At 40.6% G+C, this 21,345-nt stretch overlaps 1 protein-coding gene across 1 annotated transcript in view; it reads left to right on the top strand.

The window, feature by feature from the left end:
* Window positions 1–1,396: 1,396 nt before the first annotated feature.
* The window catches only part of slc35f3b (solute carrier family 35 member F3b), a gene marked incomplete at both ends in the record, with an annotated part of 52,102 nt that continues 32,153 nt past the window's right edge, over window positions 1,397–21,345 (top strand). Inside the window, 2 exons of the mRNA XM_083987726.1 lie at window positions 1,397–1,494; window positions 2,538–2,752. Of these exons, the coding sequence (XP_083843852.1) occupies window positions 1,397–1,494; window positions 2,538–2,752 (313 nt within the window). The remainder of the gene's footprint in view (window positions 1,495–2,537; window positions 2,753–21,345) is intronic.

Here is a 21,345-nt window from a genome sequence, read left to right as displayed (position 1 = left end):
ACTGTGTACTCGCTGTGTGGCACTGTTCACACTTGAGAACACAAGAGACAAAAAACCTTCTTGATTTTAATTTCCAAGGAGAGATAATCACCACCAGTGAACGTAATTACTCCTGTTACTAGAAGCACATCGCTGATTGAATGTAATCAACAGCATCCCTGTAATTGTCTGATTCAGCTGAGCAGAGGCAACATTTCTGCCGTTCAATACCTCACACAGACATTTGAGATACAGGCCTTTGCCATCATCTTGAAAATGCTGGTGGGCTCCTGGACTATGAATAATGGACAAATGGGGAACCGGTGGCCTGTGAATTGCCGTGAAATCTATAATATAGTAACTGAAAATGTTTGTCTGGTGACAGCAGACCAGCTGCAGTCAATATTATCTAGCATATTCCACACAATAAAGTGTGGCAACCCCCACACAACACAATAAATCAAACAAACCATAAAAGAAATGGAAAACTAGGCCGGAAAGGACATTTTGTGACTGATGTGCTGGTAGAAATGTTGTCATATTTAATGGGGCAGTATTTATTTAAGACAAAAGCAGGGGTGCATGTTTGAAGGATATCACATCATCAAGATAATAGTGAAATTTACTGCGCCTCCGCACAACTCTCCCATCCCCTCTTTTGTTTCTTTGGTCTTAGAAATAGAAAGAAAAGCTAAGAACACCCACTACACCTACTTCACACTTCAATATGCAATATATCTGTTTCTTCTTCTTTTTTTGTCATCTTGAGCCAGACAGATTTGCTGTGCCTGTCTGAATGTGACAGTATGAGGACTTTTGGAGCCACAAAGCCACAGAGAAAAGTACTCAAACACTTCATAGACAGAGAGATGAGTCAGTTTAGTTGGGGATGTGCGATGACTGAGATCCAGGGGCCACTAGGGGTCCTTGTGGGGCCCTGAGAGGGGACAGCAGATTCAGTTTTATCTTATATCTCAGCAAAGAGTGTGCCAGAATAGCCTGACCATTGGGATTTTAATACATCTCGATGGCTATGCAGGAAAATGGTTGGAGACTTTCTGATGGGTGTCAAAGTACCGAAGTGGTGGTTCGGATTGTTGAGGTTAAAAGGGGTTACAGCTGGTACAGTGTAGCCTATATATGCTTTTGTATTTCAGACTTTGGGGGGTGAGTGAATCCAGCAGATGGTGCTGTTGCAGTGCCTCCAGCGCGCAGCAGCATCCGGAGCAGCGCGCATAGTCTTTTAATGTTGAAACAGCGTTGTACTGTAGTGGCCAAGCAGGCAAAGCAAGCAGGCAGGCGGGCATATGTCTGTGGAAGGTGAGCAGGGAGCAGGATGATGGTTGTGGTCTCCGTCCGCCTCGATGAGGATTTAGATTCACAGTAGCTGCCCCTGCGTTGTTGTGGCCTTTTGAGGATGTATGGCGATGGAGAGGGCACAGTGTGGGACCGGGTCGGACGGCCCCACCGGGACTGCATGTGCTACCTTGGACCTCCTACTACTTTGATGCCGATGTAAGACATTTAAACTTTCACAAATGCTTTGCAGCCCAACGGCGGACGCACGTACAGGACGCACCTGTTGCGCACTATGATTTCCCAGGTGCATAATGCATTGATAAAGTGAATTGACTTTTAAGTGTTAAAATAACCAATAACGCATGAGTATAATTTTCTGTAAATCTCAATCAGTGATGTTTTAAATGTTAGAGCTGTTGCTTTATTGTAATTGCTTGGAGGCAGGTTATATATTCCTCTATAAAAAATAAATTATGGGAGCTATAATGGGAGAATTACGGCAGCACAAGGGGTAATTATACACAGATCTAGTGTGAATGGGTCAGTAAATAATGATTTGCTTTCAGATATTGACGGTTTCATAACAGCTGAGAGGATCTCGGGTCATCACTGTGCTACTTTGTGTGGTTCATCATCACACCACAGAGCTTCACTTGGTGCAAAATTACATCTTTTTTTTCTTCTTTGTTTTGCTTTATGTCACCTGGTGGACACAGAATAACAACCCGCCACCTCTGTGGTGTGTAGCTGTGTGATATTAAAGGGCTGTTGCTGCTGCTGCTGCTGCTGCTGCTGCTGCTGCTTATGTTGCTGCCTCTGTTGTGCAGATAGTAGTATTCTGTGCGCAGATTTGTGCCCCATCTACCATCATGCCCGGAGCTGTCACAAGTGTTGTTCCTCCATCTCTACAAATCACACACGATCGATTCATTAGTTTCAAATTCCTATAAGCCCATAATAGGAGCTGTACGGTGCCTAGTAGCCTATACAACAGTTGCAGGACCAGTCACTTTCGCTTTGTGTCTTTCACAGTGTTGTTGCGCGGACGCAGGGCCAGTGAAGGATGATGATTTCTGTACTGTACAAGAGAGGCGCTGCGGGGGGCCTAACAACACTGACTTTCCCCCTGCTTTGGCCAAGGAGAACTCTTATCTTATCAAGTCATAACACAGGGTTTCCAGGCTTCCTTCCCCTTTGCCAAGAGGTCCCAGTTTGTCTTGTATCCTAACACCGCCGTCCCCTTGCTCTTTTCTTCCCAGCGGGATGCGCAAGTCGCCCGACGTGAGCCCCAGAAGGCTTTCGGACATCAGCCCTCAGCTCAGACAGCTCAAGTACCTGGTGGTGGACGAGGCCATCAAAGAGGACCTCAAGTCCTCCCGCTCAGTTGAGGACATCAACAGCGCGTCCATAGAGGAGAGGATACTGCGCATCACCGGCTACTATGGATATCAGCCTTGGAGCGCGAGCTACAAGAGTGAGTCAGTTTACACACATGGAGAGATGTGAACTTCTGTAACATGCAGTGTGTTACATGTGGTGAGGTCAGGTAGGCCACACTGTGTATACACATTAATAACAGAGTGAGAGTGGTGTGTGCTATTAAACACTGCTCTTCAGTATCATTTAGTTTGGATGGAGTGCTTTTGAGTGGGTGGATGGAATAACTCCATGTGAGAGTATAAAGTGTAGGCTATTAATCCATACTAACCAATGGGAAAGCAGTTCTACATGGTTACCTAAGACTCAATTAGACATTTTAGATTCTCAGATTTAAGGTGGAATGATGTGTCCTCGTTTATATCCCAGCATTTCATCCTCATCCTTTTAGTCACATTACCCTGAATGTGGTGTTAAAGCATAGAACAAGGGTTGGCATTTCATCTACAGTGCGTGTGTGCTGCACAGAATAAAAAGCAGAGCTCATCTGAATGACACGATCATTATTCTCTCAGTCACCATGATGCTGTCCATCTTCAGCGCTATTATCACTGAATCTAAATGTCCCCTCACCCCGAGAGTTTGCTGCTAAAGCATCAGTGTTGCTTTATGGTTGTTGCAGGCAGAGGAGCTATAGTGTTTGCTTCACTGGAGCTGTGGAGTCAGACAGTGGGAACGTTGCTTGCAGCAGTTTGGTTCTTTGAAGAAAAAATAAAGTTGTCAACGCAGCTTTTATTTCTCTCTCTCACACATTCTCTCTCTGCGTCCCTTTAGTTGATTTGCATCTTTTTCTTTTTTTGCACACAGCAGTAAAGTCTGGGCTGTAACTGTTCCGGATGGTGTTGTATAGATTACAGTCTTGCTCCACTTGCTCTTCATCTGGCATCTCTCACTTTGTGTGTGATGGTTGCAAGGATTAGTCAGAGTCCTAACATCCGTCAGTCTGTTGTTTATAAGTTTGTTATCGCTGTTCTGATGTGAGCACATTCAGTAGTTTGCTTTTTGCTGGTGGACGACCTTCAGCTGATGGGCAAATTTTGTAAATTTCATATGAGAGACTGCAATATTAAACAGCTGCTGGGCTATTTCAAAATTCATGGGCCTATACCTCACATCTGAACGCTGCAGATGTAACAGGACAGACTGCTGTTCAGATCTCAGGTCATCTTAACTGCTTTTGTAACTGCTGGTGCTGTGGCGGAAATAGAGACAGCCATGTAAGGTGGAATATTTCACTATTAAATGGAAGGTACTGTGGGGACGTGGAGATGTTGCATGTTTATTTATTTTAATGCGATGAAAAGTGGCTGCACAAATAACTATATTTAAATATACCACACTACAAAGATTTTATTGCATTATGTCTTTTTATAGACATTTTAACTTTGATCTGTGTCTGGTTGCTTCACTCTCAATCAGAAATCACATTTGTTATGTGCAGGTGCTTTGTGCTCATACCTCTAAAAACTGTGTTCGAAACTAATTCCACCAACTCATTATCCTCCATATAACTGCTGCATTTCATTTAATTGCCTAATTAAAATAGCTGTTGTGTAACAGACATAACGACAATTGCTGCTTGTTAGAGTGGGTTCTGTTTTTATTACACTGAAGGTGAGTTATGACATAAGCGCTCATTCTCCCAAAAGCACACAGGCATTTCACATCATACGAGAGAAATGAAGGGTTTAATTCCACAGCACCACGCTCATGTTCAGCAGAGAAGTATTCACCTGTCACTCGCTCAGTTGTATAGTGGAGTCTAACATGGTACTTTGCGGGTGACAATTATGTTGCAAATCAAGTATTTCATGACGAGCTGTACTGTTGCATCACATATTTTCCTGTGTGTGTTCGGTTCATTTTTGTGTTTTGCCTCCCAGGAAGTGTTGAGTTGGTCCAGATTGTTTCCGGGTTTTTGTTTTGTTTTGTTTTTCTTACCTAAAGTGATATTAAAATACGTCATATTCAAAATCAACACTGCCCTTAGCTCTTCCTGGCCCACCTATAGTTGCAGCTGTGTTTTATGGTTGCATGCCATGTGTTGAACACAATCAACCCACAGCACCCCACCAAAACACACACACACACACACACAACCTGACTGCACAGGACACAGCGACAGAAAGCAGTGGCTGCTGGCTGAAGAGGGGGAGGGCTGTTGCTGAGGGAAGCCAGTTTCCATAGAGGTGGGAGGCTGAGTACTTCTCAGTAGGGTGCAAATAGATGGCTGTTTGTTTCATTTACCACCCACCTTTCCAAACTGGCACGTGTGCTCTCCAATACAGGAGTAAGCTAAGGGAAGAGGGAAAGTGGAGACAGAAGTAGGCTATGACTGAGGCTGAGGATGAAAGGTGGCTGCGAGATTTAGCTTTTCTGTCTGACGTAGCGGATCATCTTAATACCCTGAAAACGAAAGGTACGGGAAACATAAACACGCAGGATGCTGCCGTTGCTCTGACTGCAACTGCATTCATAACCAGGCTAAACACAGCAAGAGAACCTTTGTCATTTATCAGACCTGCATGTGAGTCACTTTCCAATGGGTGGTGGGCTGCACATTCAAACCCAAGGCCAAATAAAGACAGGGTTTTGCTGCTGCTGTTGTGGTAGATACAGTTCTGCATTCAAGCGGCTATGGGCCCAGCTGTGTATGTACTCAGCTGGGTGCATTTCATGGACATGCAATGTCTCTTGTTTGCCTCTTTCTCTGGCTTACATGGCATCTCTGTCTCTGTCAACTGGAAAAGATGGATAATCACAGGTATTACCAAAATCTCAGTAATGATTTCTCTTCTCAGTGAAGATCAACAAATTGTTGCAGACACCCAGCCTGCCTGAGAGAGGAAAAAACAACTCTACTTTGAAAATGGCCATAGATGAAGGGATTGATGTGTATGTATATCAAAGAAAAGGTCACTGTTATCAGAGAAAGGTTACTGGAGAGAATGTTTTGAGCTCCTGTATATTTTTACGGTGGGGTTCAAAAGCCAAAAGATCACATTGAAAATCCTGAAAACAATACAAAGGTTTGAGGATGTTATGTTAGGACAGGTAAGGAGAAGTTTTTATGACTTTGCACTGGAAGAAATTTGAAGGTCGGGGCCTCGATTAACTCCACTCATTTGTTTAAAAGAGTCATCTTTCATCTGGTTGTATGCCTACTGAAGCAAATTTTCAGATGACACTCTGGTGGATTTGATCTACTCTAAGTGGAACTAACTTCAGACCAAAGTGAAAGAAACAGAAGTCAAATTGCTATTTGAAGTAAAGAGGAGCTTTCTCAGTGACGAATCAAAAGGTAGACAAGGGTTGTCTAAGGGGGCAGCGCATGGAACTCTAAAACACTTTGCAGAAAGTGGATCATTTGTATCCAAAGCACGATCCGGCACAACCAAAAAGCGGCCACACCCATCAGAGAATCAATACATCAAGGCATCAAACTCAGTTCCCTGAGAGATTAAAAAGCAACTTCATCACAGTCACGGGACTTTCTAAATAAAGCACACAAGACTAAGATCAGTAAAAGGATTGTCAAAAGAAGGACGTCTTGTAGCGGTCCCAGAGGACAGGTAGCAGCTTCTGAGCCACTTGCAGGAGCGGAAACAGGGCCACACACCACTGCATGCATTTTACAAGATGACAGGGGAAAAAAACTTCCTATTTTCTGATGAAGTTTGAGATTTATGGCAGTAACAAACAATAAGTGGAAACCAGGGTGTCCAACCCTCAGTGAAACATGCTGGTGGGATTTTTCGAGGCTGAGGGTGTTTGCATATAGGACTTGGACACCTACACCAAACTGAGCACATCCGGACCAAGCAAAAGTAGCACTCCATTCTTCAGATGCATGCTACAACCCTCTGCATCTTTCATCCTGCAGCAGGAAAATGACCCAAACACACATCAAAGCTTAAACTGCTTGAAGAGTCCTGACTGTCATGGAGTTGAGCATTAGCTCACCCCCACTGAACATTTATGAGGGAGAAGGTCGTGCGTTACGTCACAGGAAGCTGTGTGGAACAACAGGGTCGTCAGGCTTCATACAAACTTAAGATGCGACAAGAATCCCAACATGTTCTCAGACCTTTGGATCCCACAGTATCTACAGGCTTATAGTTGTTATTTTGATAATTAGATTCTTTCTGTATGGGAGAGATCATTCAATACTTAATTGCACATTAGAGTATAGAGAGATCCTTAGACTTTCACTGGTCAGCTGTGACATTTAGTAGTAGAGCACTGTCTGGTACCATCAGTGCAGCAGAAACTTAGACTTATTATCTATCTCATTACGTCTGTTCACAGTGGAGGCTTACTGCTGCTGAGTTCAAATGTTCTTCTTATAAAACATACCCACATCCTGATTAATAAAACTTTAATGAAGCTCTCTTTGTAGAATTGAGTCGGATGCTGCTGCAGGTTAATTTCTACCATATGTGGGAGCTCCTACATGCTGGAGGACGAAATGGAAAATGAAAATGAAATTGAGTGTTATCACTTTTCCTTTTGCCTGAGGAATCCTATCGACATGCAACACAAGAAAACATTTTAGCTTAAAGGCCGCCCGGCGCCTGCCTTAATACTGGAATTTAATGTTTTTAGTCACTAAGACTTGTGCTTAGAGCAGATAACAGTACCCTAAAAGGAGTGCTGGTTGCCAACTGCTGCCTTTGGCATTGTTTTAAAATGCATGTAATGAGCACTACAGTTGGCTCAGGTAGGTTTTCTCAACATGAGTTAATTCCATGGACAAGACCAGTCTGAAAAGCTTGTTTTGCCTATAGAAAGAAATAGTGTTGGGTTGCCTTAAGGGCTGCCTTTTGTTTGTGAAATTGTCCCTTTAGGTTTGTCGAATTCCACTGAGAAGATCAACATTTGTCAGACAAACAGACTTTGTTCTTTCCCTAATTTACTTGTACTATATCTATCACAAATGTAGCATCCCCTCTGGTGCAAATTTAGAGCTTCACGAGGCATGAAATGAGATTGGATTCTATTTTGGGCACGGGGTTTTGGCATGGTGAGACGCAACAGTGGGGCAGGTTGAGGAGAGCCAGTGCGGCCGTGTACACTGCTGGCAGCAACAGCGCAGCTGGAAGGGATGGGCAAGGTGTGGGTCCGCTGTGAGTGCCGATGAGAATGACTCCGGTCAGCTCAGCTGGAGCTGAGGAGTTGTGTTGATAGACACTCTCACTTGTTCAGCTCCTTAGAGATACATGGAGAAGGCACTCTTGGACACGTAGTCAATCACAAGCTGAAGCTAAGGGAAATGAGGGAGGTTGTAGATCCATGATCGAATCCCCTGACTGGTGATCTATAACAATCTTTGAGTCAAACCCTTTAATTTACAGGCTGCAAATTACGTGATAATGTCAATAAATAGCAGAGAAATAACAATTACATGATAATAAATAGCCTAGAAATAAGTAGTAATGTCATGTTTTTCATAAAGGCAAAAGATTACACATGAAAAATGCTTTGAATCTTTTGGGAAAGGCCAGAATTCTTCTCCACCAAGTCCTTGCAATTGTCAATTACAATCAATTATTTCTGGGCTATTTCTACGCAATCAATCCTTATATCTTGGCTATATTTCTCGATGTTACTATGGAATTGGCTGTTATTTTTAGGCTATTTCTAGATATTATGATGCAATTACTTGTTATTTTTTGGCATTATCACGTAATTAGCGGTTTGTAATTAAAGGGCCATCCTTTAAATGTATAACCCTCCATTATGTGTAAATGATGCACAGTGAGACAACAGATCCAGCATTCAAGTCATCACATCCACACAGATATAGATAGATTAATTGATCCTGTGGGTAGAAAAAAAGTTCAATCATCTTGCTCTCTGTGTGATGCAGTTCTAAACCCCCTCAACCTTGATCCCTTTCCTCCACATCTGTAGCCTGTATTCAAGCCAAGCAGCTTGAACGTCATGTTGGCTGATGCTCAGTCGAGGGGCAAGATCATGTTCGTATGTAAACAGAGTCACTGTTACACTCAAATTTGTGCATGTTCTCATGCTCACATGCACCATCATCCACAAGGAGACAAAGCAAAGAGAGATGAAAGAGACGGAGACGACTGTACATCATTTAGGTAAACAATTCGTTCCCCCTGCAGAGTTTCATCTCTGCACTGCTCCTCTTCCTATATCCATGCATATTTAAATGCTGCTACATGTTTTAGTGATATGCATAACATACTAAAAAAAATCATACACCCAGAGGACTTCAACATCATGATATATTTAATATTTTATGCAAATGGGTTATATGGCAGTGGGACAGATATTTATGAGGTTATTCAGACATTCAGTCCTCATCCATTTGTGGGTGTTTATGTATCAATAACCATGGACTCATAGCATTCACCAAAGGAGCTGAGGCATTGCCTCTGGAGGAGTACGAGTAGAGAGCAGCAAATTATCCTGCTTCAGCTCTCAGTCAAGCAAAGGGACTAGAAAATCAGCAACAAAAAGGATCAAGCTGACAGTTCAGTGGGGGAGACATTTCTGAAGGTTTCTTTTCTGCTTGTTTCTTTTAAACTATAAAATAAACTCTGAGTCTGTCCAGCATTGGCCCAGTAACAGTCCGACGATTTCAATTTGATTCAACATGTTTAAAGACTCATTATGGTTACAAATTTGTAAGATTGCATGTCTTTGTAAAAAAAAATTTAAAAAAAGGTTTTCATTGGTCAGATACCCCTCTCCCCTCATAATGATTTCCAGCTTCAACCAGCCTTTAAATCATTTTCCCACAAAACACACCATCAGAGCTGAATGTTTCTACTTACACGTTATACCCAAGCAGTGTATTTTTAGCTTTTATTTTTATTTTTAAACCATCTCCATTACAGTAGAGGCGGTTTCTGTTGCGTAACATTGCATCTATAATTGAGTAGGATGCATAGATCATCACACACCTGCTCCTCAAGTTCCTGCTTGTGCCCAGTGGACTGGAGAGGAGCTGCAAGATCAGCTGCCAGTCTGAAGACAAAAACCTCCTGTTTCTCCTCCTGCTCGTCTTCTCTCTGATGTCATCTCATGAGGTGGAGAAGATGAGGAGCAAATGAGGCCGGTGATTCAGCGGGCTTGAGACAGTACTGTGAAAATGATTCAGGCTCAGTCCAGGGCTGGATATTTCTTAGAGGACCAATATGAATCTCTGGCAGAGGGGCACTTTGCGTGATGGACAAGTAGAGTGAAAAATCTTCTGCATGCATGAATTTTGGGGAGCATGTATGTTACCGCTCGCATTTCTCAGAATTAATCCTGAAGACAGTCGCACTATCTGAGTAACAGCTGTAGTGCTTCGTTCTCAGTGCTCACTCTTCCTTGTAATGGAAATCCTGCCAGTTTAATGCCAAATCCTGTCCTGCTGTCATCCCTCGCTCCTTTTATCTGCTGTTAATTAGAACTTGTGAAGTGATGACTCCTACCTCTGCGTAATTAATCCAGGGTCTGCTGTGGCCATACACAGCACATCATTGTCTGTGTTAGCCACAGAAGAGCGCTGCTTGGGAACAGGAAGAGCAGAGTGTAAATGGGGTAGTGCAAGTGATTAGGAGGCTTATTTGGGTATCTTAAACGAGAGAGGATGAGTATTGATGGCAATTTGTTACACTGGTGTAAACACTAACCTTCATTAACTGCTGTAAAGAAGAGACAGAAGAAAATGATCCAGGAAAGCGATAATATTGCATTTTTGTCTTTTGCATCTGTGCCAGGTGTGAAGACTAAAACCATAAATGGAAAAAAAGAAAGAGATTAATGTCTTGGAGATTTAGAATTGGTTTTGGAGAATGTGTTAGATCAACTGACCTAGTTATAAAAAGTTGTCTCCTCTCCCATTTCCTAGAGCAATATTACCTCTTTCCATTCCAATTTTTCAATCGTATTAAACTGTCAGCAAAGAATTTCAGCTTCCTCTACCTTTTCTGACAGTTTTTCATATCAGATTTTCATATCCCATGACCACCACATTATCCTCCTGCATTAATATTGTCTTTCATATTCTGTATTCCTCAAGCTATATGAAGGTTGGTGTGAGTCCCACTGTGCGACCGACAGCTGACCTTCTCACTGAGATGCAAGAGTCCAACACTACAGGCGCGAGTCACACTTCCTCCATGTCACCTGATTAAGACGGTGCTCCAATTAGAGAACTATGGCTGCAGTTAGAAAATCGGATTCGGCTTACACTTTCTGTGTGATGTGAGAGGCATCACAGGAGGAACCCAGAAAGGATTGTCTTCCCTTGTGCGCTACGATGTTTTATAGCTCCTTCCTGATTTAAGTTTTGGTTTTTCAGCCCACAGCTTTACTGTTCACTGTCACTGTCCTTTTCAGTTTTAAAACGTTAAAAAAACTGAATGTCTAAAATATCACTTATAACTTATCTAATCAAAAGAATATCAAATGCTAACAAAAACACCTACAGTATAGGTTTACTTCACTTTGGTCGCAATGATTTCATTGCCACAAAGCTTCTCGTTTAGCCACTTGTTAGCAACTAGAGTGTGTGTTTACCTGTTCAAAAAAAAGAACAACCTCAACTTAGGGTAGAGGGAAAAGGAAGTGCAATGATTGAATTGTTACCATTTCTATAAATGGGAATTGATAAGGTTTTATTGATGGTAATGCCGTTAATAATGACCCATTATTAATGTTTGGCAATGCAATACATTAGCTATTGCATCAGGTCAATTCAGAGGTCAACAGTGGTTCTTACAGCAGAAAGATATATTGTTTAATATTATGGTTTAGTTGAGTACACCACAGTTATCATTTACTGTGACAATATGTATCCACATTGCCCAGTATGCCCAACTAATCAGCATTTTAATGTAACCAGTCAATATAACCAATAGTCAACTGCAAAATGGTGTTTGAAATGGTGATACTGAATTCTTCATTTATAATGCATGAATACTCATTAGTATATAGTTTATAAATACAGTTAGTGCTTATCAATGACGAGTAAAACATTTTTAATTGTGTTTATAAACTACATACTAATGAGTATTCATGTGTTATAAATTATTAATTCAGTATTTAAAGCTTAATTAATGCTTAATAGTGTGTATACTTATTATAAAGTGTTACCTGTAATATTTGCGTTGTGATATTTTGCATGCTTCAAATATTAATACTGTGTTTTTATTATTAAGAGTTAGTTGGATAACAAAGTTGTAAATATTATATTTGTCAGTGCACTGTACGACTTATTACTTGTGTGGTAAATTAAGTAGAACAACTGCCACAGTATTACAAAAACAATAAACAAATCTGCCTGATACCAGCTGGAGATCTCATTAGTAAACAGTAAGATCATAGTAGCATGCCTTGTGTGCTTTGAGCAGCATATAAAATACATGAACCGTTATATACAGACCTTCTGTTTCAATAAACAGAAATGTCAAAGCAATCATGACCAAAATGAGTCAGTTCGCAACCAACAAATCACAACACAAAGCAGTAAACGTGTGTTTAATGTGAGCGAACCTACTGTACAGTACAGTCTACCTCCCCCAGGGTTACTCTCTCATCAGCATTAGTGACTCACAATGTCCAGAGGCCGAGGGTACAGACAGGATGACTATTCATCAAGTGTTAATTCATGTTTGTTCTGAACCTGATACTTTGTCCCTGAGGATAAATGAATAGAGAGAAAACTCTTCTAATGGGCTGATATGGACATTTATCTATTTTAATTATGGCTCATCATGTGTAATTAATGTTGATGCTTGAATTTATGTGCATGGAAGTTATTGTCAGTAAACTGTGCTGCTAAGGATTTTTGTCAGTTTTCCTACATAGATTATTACGACTTTATCTGTGATTATAGGATCTGTTTACTTACTCAGTGTGAAACTTTTCCATAGTCGTTCTTGAAGTAACTTTCATGGTCACCAGGACTATATATGCATTATGCAGTAATTTGCACAAATATATATATATATATATATATATATATATATATATATATATATATATATATATATATATATATATATATATATATATATATATATATATATATATATATATATAAAAAAGTATTTCCCTCCCATGCATACACTTACTCATACACTAACTTTTTTCTTTGCTAATATATTGTATATAGATCTATGTGAATTCACACAGTGGTTCGTTTAACATAGAAATAGAAAGTGCATCAACTTTAAACTACAAACACTGTAACCACTGACCCGTTAACACTGAAATGCTGCACTCGGCATCACTTTGCCACACCAGCAGGCATCACTCACTACGATTACATCCGGTCCAGATATAAGACTTTGCTTGTAGCAAAAATACACAAAGCCACAGTCACATTATATTTTACCTTTCAACAAGTGTCCTTGATCTAGAACCATTTTCGGAGGTTTCCCTCTCTACATATCTTTTGCACAGTTTATTGCTGTGTCAGTCATGGTATTGTTGAAAATGAATGTAATGTTGTTAGTGTATATATTGTTTGTCTATATGGTCTACATTGTCTATTGTTTGTATTGTTTCATGTTTATGTCTATATTGTCCAGTGTGAATGTGTACTCTTTTATTGCCTCCATGTATTTGACCCCAGGAAAAATAGCGGATGCTAAGCAGATGCTAATGGGGATCATAAACAGTAGGCCTATAGAACATGTTACAATTACAAATTTGGTTGTTGACGGTCCTCTTTGATGAATCTCTATTATTATCCTCTATTCATCCCTGGACAGTTATGCAACATCTGCTCATGCCACCTTTTTATTTCACACCTTCATGGCATTTCTTATGCATTGTGCGTGTGACTAAGCCTTTGCAGTGGGGTGAGAGCTGCAATCCCATCGATCAACCCATCTGCTACTTACTGCTGAACCCTAAATCTATACCACTCTCTTCTTCTCTGTCCTTGTTTACCCTTACTCTTTGTCTCAGTCGCTTTTCCTCTTCGAGATAAAAGCAGGCAGGGACGTGCAGAGGGGAAATGTGCGGCCATTTATGTCACCACTGCAGTGGAAAATCAAGCAAGCTCAGCTTGTGACACTTGAGTTTAATTTGGAGGAGGTTTCTGAGCAGCCATGCGCAGCGTTTAGAGAGCAGATCGCTCTCATTTGCTCCAGTGTTTGTTTACTTATCAGGTTTCAAGAAAGTGTCATCCCGAGAGGTCTTGGTAATGAAATACCGTAGAAGAAGAAGTGGTAACTATTATCTTTAGAGAGGGAGAGGAGTTTGTGAGGGAGGAGGGTGGAGGTTGTGATGCAGCAGCCTGAGGCAAACCTGCAGGGAACAATGCTACAGTTAAGCTCCCAGGGCGCTGTGCTTGGTCCTACCATTGGAGGATCAGATACTGTATATAACCAAGTGTCCATGCTGATATTATGAATAACTCATGGAATGGAAAAGCATTTTTTTTCTCTCTTTATCATTGAATGAAACAGAAGATAAATACCACAAGCCTGTAAATTTGAGATTACAGTGATCGATTATCTTAGCATAAATACTGTTAGTAACAGACTAGCCTGATTCTGCGACTGGAGTGTAATGGTAGGAATAGGTTTCTGAGGTTATGCAACTGTATACTTAATTGATATCATATTGTGTGAACTTTATTCTGTACGTTGCATTTTGACTTTATTCTCTCCATATTTCGACTTTGTTCTCAACATTTTGCCTTTTTTCTCAATATTTAGATTTTATTGTTGAAATGCATAATGAAAAAAACTGTTCGTCCTCTCTTTTTTTCATGAGTGGCCCTAATACTCTTCCATAGCAGATCATACCTATCTAAACTGGTTTCTTTAATATTGGTGTCCATCTACAGTGCCAGCATTAAAGGTGCTGCTGCTGCATGTATATGGTTACCTTTGGACAGAGTAGCTGTTTCTTTTCCAGTCTTTATGCTAAGCTAAGATAATTGTCTGCTGATACAGTTTCATATCAGCTCTTCAGATATGCAATTGATATCTGTGCTGAATAAGCATATTTCCCAAAATATTGCATTGCTCCTTCCAGTAATGGGTGTGTTTCTGATAAGATGCTAACACACATGCACACTCTCTCTCTCTCACACACACACACACACACACACACACACACACACACACACACACACACACACACACACACACACACACACACACACACACACACACTAACGCATGCACGCACCTAGAGTTGCTTAGAGAGAATAATAACAGAAGCTGCACAAACACAACACAAAGTCTGAACAGATCTGTCAAAGAAAAACAGATGAGGCTTAAAAGAAGAACACAAACTGCTGAATCTGTTTCTACATGATAGAGACCTCCACACTTCCCCTGCAGTGTGGTGTGTAACAGGCTGTGATTGGTCAGCTAATTGGTGTTTGAGAAAAACATATTGGTGAATGTTTGACAGCAGATCCCTGGAGTCTGATGTTGTTCAGAGAGGAGTAATCCTCAGTTACGTAACACTGTGTGTGCTGTTTTAAAGTTATGTTTTGTGTTAATTAGCATAGATATGAATTTGGACTGCAAAGAGCTTATTATTCAAATTATATGCAGCAAATTAAGGTTAATTGAAATAGACATGGTTATGCAGATGTAGTGAAATTTACCTTGTAAGCAGTACAGTACATCGTTGTCTTGTCGTCTCTCAGTCTCTCATTCCATCTCATAGATTATTGGTGTGTTCGCAGGAGTATCACTAATGACTGTGAGAGTGTAAGCAGTTGATTTCCTGTGGAATCCAAAAGCCACGGACAAGTGCATCCGACCATCCTCTCTCTGGTTCTGGTAGTGAACAATAGCAGCGTGTAAGCATGGAGAACTCCCCAGATGATGAGTTTTCACAAGCCCAGACTGCCGTAGATCCAAAGTGCTTTAAAGTCTGCATGCAGCAGATTACAAACTGTTCAAGATGTTGAGCAGGACAGAACTTAAAAGATATTTCATGTTCCCTTTTTTCATGTGCTCTTTCAAAGCTCACTTACTGCCAGGAATATATTTTTGAGCAAAATGTCACTTATTTTCTGGAAACCATTTTAGATTTTTATGGATTTATAAATTACTCTAAAAGACTACAGACTAGATATGGACAGTTGTGATCATTTTTATATTATATTTTATAATCTTTCAAGTGCAATCATATCCGAATTTGATGATATTGGCAACCACAATTTGAAAATAGTATTACTCATTAAGCTGTATTCAGTATGTGTCTGTAACTAGACTAAAAAGCTAATCTGCTCATTTTAGAGGCCAGTAAAGTGGTCAGTCACATTTCCCCAAAGCCCATCTTTGAAAAACTTTTCCAATGTCCAGCTGGATGGACAGCTTGTCCGTGCAGCTGTCCAAAACCAAGAGGGACTCAGTTCATTATCACGTAACTCAAAGAAAAAAGAGGCACATTATCACATTACTGAAGCTGGGACAAGGAAATAGTCAGTGCTTTGATGATACAATGATGAATGAATTCAGTAATGAAAACTGTTACAGATTAATTGTCCGCTGATTGACTGAATTGAGTATCTGTCTCACCTTTAGATAAAAAGTTATTGATTTTCTGTCTGTTAAGTAATTAATTGAAAATGTCAGCTTTTATTACTTAAGGTTGAGGAATGGTTTCCAGATATCTGCATTAGAATAGAAAAGGAAATAAGGCCCACTTCATTTTGCACTTGTTTCATCTGAAACTTTTATTGTCACATGGTCTTATGGGAATTTTCCTAACCCCCAACCCAGAATATTGTTTTGGTGAGAAGCACTCTTCTACAGCTTAAAATGAGGATTTAATTTACGTATTAAATCAAGAGACTAGAGTTTGTGATGGGGCTATAGTCTGTTGGCGTGCCAAAGGAGCAAGTCTTCCCCATGCATGTCACTATAAGTCATTATTATAACCCCCAGCCTACAGTGTACAAAGTATTCAACGTGGGTCAGGAAATCAGGCAATTAAGGGCGCAGTGGATATGGATGAGAGCCGACAGCCAATGGAGGAGTGCAGAAGGAGCCAGGAAGGCTTGAACCTCGTCTCCCCCCTCAGGGAGCTGACTGGTCCACATCCCTCAGCCCTTTACATGTACAGAACAACCACTTAATCACAATGCTTATTCAAATCAAGCCAATGCACAAGCCTCCATTTGCTTCCAAGTGCTTACTATGCACAATCACTCCACGCTTTAAGGACAGCACTCTTGACAGATCTGTTTATATCTGAAAATTGCTCTGAGAATTTAAAAGCTTTGATTACTGCGTGTTGTCACCGGTGGCTTCCGAGAAAAAAAAAAAAAAGAAGCACTTTAGAAGCTGCTTTTGCTGCCTGTTCACGCAGAATTTTGTTACATTAGATGTTAGTAAAATGAATCAGGGAAGAGCAGGTGTATTGAGTTCATTTTATCGTTGAGTTTGAATAAGAGCTGTACGTTTCTTTGTGCCTTCAGAGGCTTTTATATCTCAGCCAAATAGACTAAAAGACAAGAAGAGCCTCAGATGTAAAGCACCTCTCTTTTTTCCTCAGTGTGAGTTCAGGGTAATTACTGCGGAGAATGGAGCATGATTTCAGGGGACATTTATCACCCATGTTGCTTAACTCTACTCTTATAATGAGTATCTTCCTCATAATGAAAACTGCACCCACTGGAGTGATGAATTGCCTCATTTTTGGCGATTCCATCACCAGATAATAAAGAAAGCAGAGGCTCCGTAAAAGTGTATACGAAGCTGTGCGTTTACAGCATTTGGGAACACAAGGGCGTCAAGTTCTATTTTTGTCCAACACTGACTGCTCACTATTTGCCTGGGTGCTCTCGCTGTTTGAGGTTGAGAAGTGGAGATGGAGGGGAGAAGGAGAGAGAGAGAGGGCATGAGTGTGAATTTTGCACTACTGACAGCGCGCACACACACACCTGCCACTGGCCTTTTGAAGGGCCTCCAACCACCTGCTGTAGCGGATGGAGAGATAGGTTGTGCTATAGTGATCAGAAAGCAGTTTGATTAGTGTTGAAAGCGACCTGGGTGGACCCGGCGCACTTCAAAGACAAAAAACGAACATGTGAGGCGTAATGACGACACGATTGTACAGGTCAGAATTACCCTCGTGAGAGAGACTTTTACATTGTTGCCCCAGCTGCCAGCTGTGTTTAACTACAAAGTTGTTTCTTGGTGTTTGAACGTGCTTTGAATTATTTACCACAAAAGACAGAGTCCTTTGCCCAAATTTTTGTCGGTCTGCCAACCTCGCTTATGTTTTAGCAAGATGATTCGTATTGTCAAATCTCTGCATAATTGAGGGGCAGTTTCTCAGGAGTATTACTTTTACCATTATTCGCTTTCTGAGGGAGCGTGTTCACAGTTCTGTCAGTCACAAAGATGGAAATACATGAATCCCTCATTAAAGGTCCCCATGTCACCGTCAGGGGGCCAGTTAGTTGGTTTCAGCTGGAGGTGAGAGTGGAAGGTGGCAACAGGTCCTCCATGTCCTCCCCCCAGCTGCAGGACTCCTGACCTGTTCAAGAGTTATGGGATTGGACTAGTTTTATTAGTGAGGGTGTCTCCAAACAAAGGTCAGAGGTTTGATCCCCTAACACGCTGAAGCATTTAGCAGAAACATAAATAACTCCTTACTCATTCTGTAACCCATTTACCCAGCAGGAACATACTGACTTTTTAATGCCTCAACCCGAATACAGACGCAGAGAAGAAGAAGAAGAAGAAGAAGAAGAAGAAGAAGAAGATGAAGGTCTGCTGCTTGAGGGATCAATAAACGAGAATCAAAAATTCAGGGAAGAAAAGAAATTCAGTGGAGCCTCGTTGAAATTCATGGTGCCGATTGCTATTCATGTTACATAATAAGCCTTCATTTAAATAACCTGCATTTCATCAGTACATGCAAGCTGCTTTATTCACACACGTGTTTATGTACGTATATGGTACAGACTAGAGGCCTGAATCGTGTAAATACTTGAAAAATGGAATCAGCTGCTGATATATTAGATCATATTCAGCAACATGTAAATAACCTCAATATTTGAACCTCTGATTTAAGGATTTGTGATATTGGGATTTTTCAGACAGTTTTTTAGGACAAAGCTGCAACTAAAATCAAAACCAACCGACAAAACTGTATTTTATCAGTGCATTAAAAGCCTAATGTAGCAGATTTCTCTGTGCCACACTCCCTTGTTGTTGTCCAAAAACATGAAAACCATTAAGTGCATTGTATCAGCCCTGCTGCTGTTACAGTAATGCTCTCCAGAGAAACAAAGGTCTTTTCATCTCTGGCTGTTTACCAATATTTGTTTAACATTTTTTTGGCCTCTCATAAAAATGAAAATGCCCATTTGACCAGTTTTTAAAGATCCACATTTTCAGTCAAAACCAAATAGGTAAGGACAATTAAGTTTTTAATCTCCAATCACCCTGATACACACTGCTCTTTCACCAGCCGCTGAAATCTTTTCTGTACAGGTTAAAAGCATTAGCACAGCTGCTAACACGGTGGACGGTGGATTTTGTTGGTTTGTTTGTTTAATTTATCATTTTTTTCTTTTCTTTCTTTCTTTCTTTTGTTTTTACCACTCCACCTCCAGTTTTACACATGATTTTGTTTTTTGTTTTTGGTGCTCTGTGTATCAATACAATTTTAAAAATGAATAAAAATGTTCACCACCTAATGTGGCCAACAATTGTATAGTGTGTTAATTAGCTGGGCGAATATTTTCATTGATGTATTTTCATCTTTTGAAATCCATTAGATAAAAGAGTTGTTGGAGCTTTTTCAGTTCACTCTGGACTTTGCTTTGCCCTTTGTCACTCACATTGAAGGATGTACCTTGAAATGATCAGAAATGTGACAGAGCTTTAATAATGTGCCCAGAAAGGACATGAAAGAGAGGAGAAGGTGAAAAGTGATCACAGAGAGCCACCATGCTGTTTGTGACTATACTTTTCATCTGTGTGGTGTTTGTGTGCGTGTGTTTACTGTGTTCATCTAGGATCTCTGTGTGTGGCTGTGTGCCTCTGAATGTGTATGTCTGTTTGACATACGGCTGCTACATCTGTTTGTCTGTGAACTGCACAGCATGGGCCTCTGTCTGTTTTCTCTGTATGTGGGTCACTTCATCACCTTTCATTACAGCTGTCCCACTTTCTGCTCCACTGCTGGGCTGCAGTTTGATTTCTTGGTCATTTTTTCCATGCACACTCAGAGCAGAGGTGTCTTGTCAAATTTTCATCCTTGTGTACATGTGGTCACAGTGCCCCCTACAGGCACAATGGGGGCTCTGCCAGTGCCAAAATATTGCCCCCTCAGGTTTTTCAATAGTGTCATGGCAAGGCACCATATGGTACATTACCACTTTATTTTTGATGATTCACTATGTCTACGTATCATTATATATAAAATGAAGTAACATGTTTTGTGGCTGTATTTATTTAACCTTTATTTATAAATTACTTACTTATAGTACACAACCAGAGCTAAATCAGACATTCTTTTTAAATAACTTTATGATATAATGGGAAAAAAATACATCATATAATATGTTTGAGATCAATGCCCACACTTTTCAGACTTGGATAATAGCCTGATTTGAATGCAAGTGGTGAAGAGAAGCGTTTGGAAATGCTGCCCCATAATTACAGCAATCGAGAACAATTTGAATAATGTTAAGCGCAGTGAGCAAATAACACCTGTGAGGCTTTTTTCTGCTTCACAACCACAGACAGATCTGTATGTTAAAATGCATTCAATAGAAAATTTACCACTTGACAGAAAATCTGATTATATATAATATGAACTTGAAACTCTTGAGGTTTTCCATTAAATGGTGAAGATTGAATAGTCTATACTCAGGCCTGACAACAGAGGGAGCAAGCACCATTTATTAGAGAGAGAAGCACATATTATTTCCTTGGGGACATTTCTCTCTTTAACCACCAGTTGGGGTCCAAGGGTCAGTTTCTCTGTTGCTGAGGTGAGTAGGAGTTAACGTCCCTTGTTAATGTTAATGTGATGGCTATACCCTCACTAGATAATCTAGCTCCTCTTGCTTAATAGCGGTTTTCAGCAGTAAAAAAGATATTAGTGAGTGAGGGTAGTTGACAGTTTGAGTCCAGGACCCACAGGATTTTAACTGGTTGTAGTCGAGGTCTTTCAAATTTGTAATTGTGTGATTAAGGTTTTCCTGCAGATGAGAGTCCCACTCCCAAACAAAAACATACAACATTTGCTAGAAAATACTAAATGAACTAAAGTTAGGGTGTGTGCTATATTTGTATGGATGTTGCATTCAAAAATATAATAATAAAAGATGCCAGTAAGGAAATACTCATATATACTGTGCACATATACAGCGGTGTGTACTCTACCAGTGTCAGTCGGGGCATTACTGTCTTTATGTCCTACAGTGTACGCAGTCCCCCTGCTGGGCCACAACCTGTGGGTCTGCCTGCAGGTCTGCACCACAAATCAAACTTTTCCATATCACATGTTGTACCTCTGAAACAACCTTAATTGGAAAAGAGAAATGTGTGTCTGGTGCGGATTCCTCTAAGGGGATGTAAATTTAATGGAGACTCACTCTTCCTGATTAAGCGTGGGCCGCGGGGATAGAGTGCGATTATAAGGGCTATCAGGAGGTATTGCAAC

Source organism: Trachurus trachurus, assembly GCF_905171665.1.
Source record: "Trachurus trachurus genome assembly, chromosome: 15".
NCBI classification, from domain to species: domain Eukaryota; kingdom Metazoa; phylum Chordata; class Actinopteri; order Carangiformes; family Carangidae; genus Trachurus; species Trachurus trachurus.
This window is presented reverse-complemented; position numbering and strand designations above follow the sequence as displayed.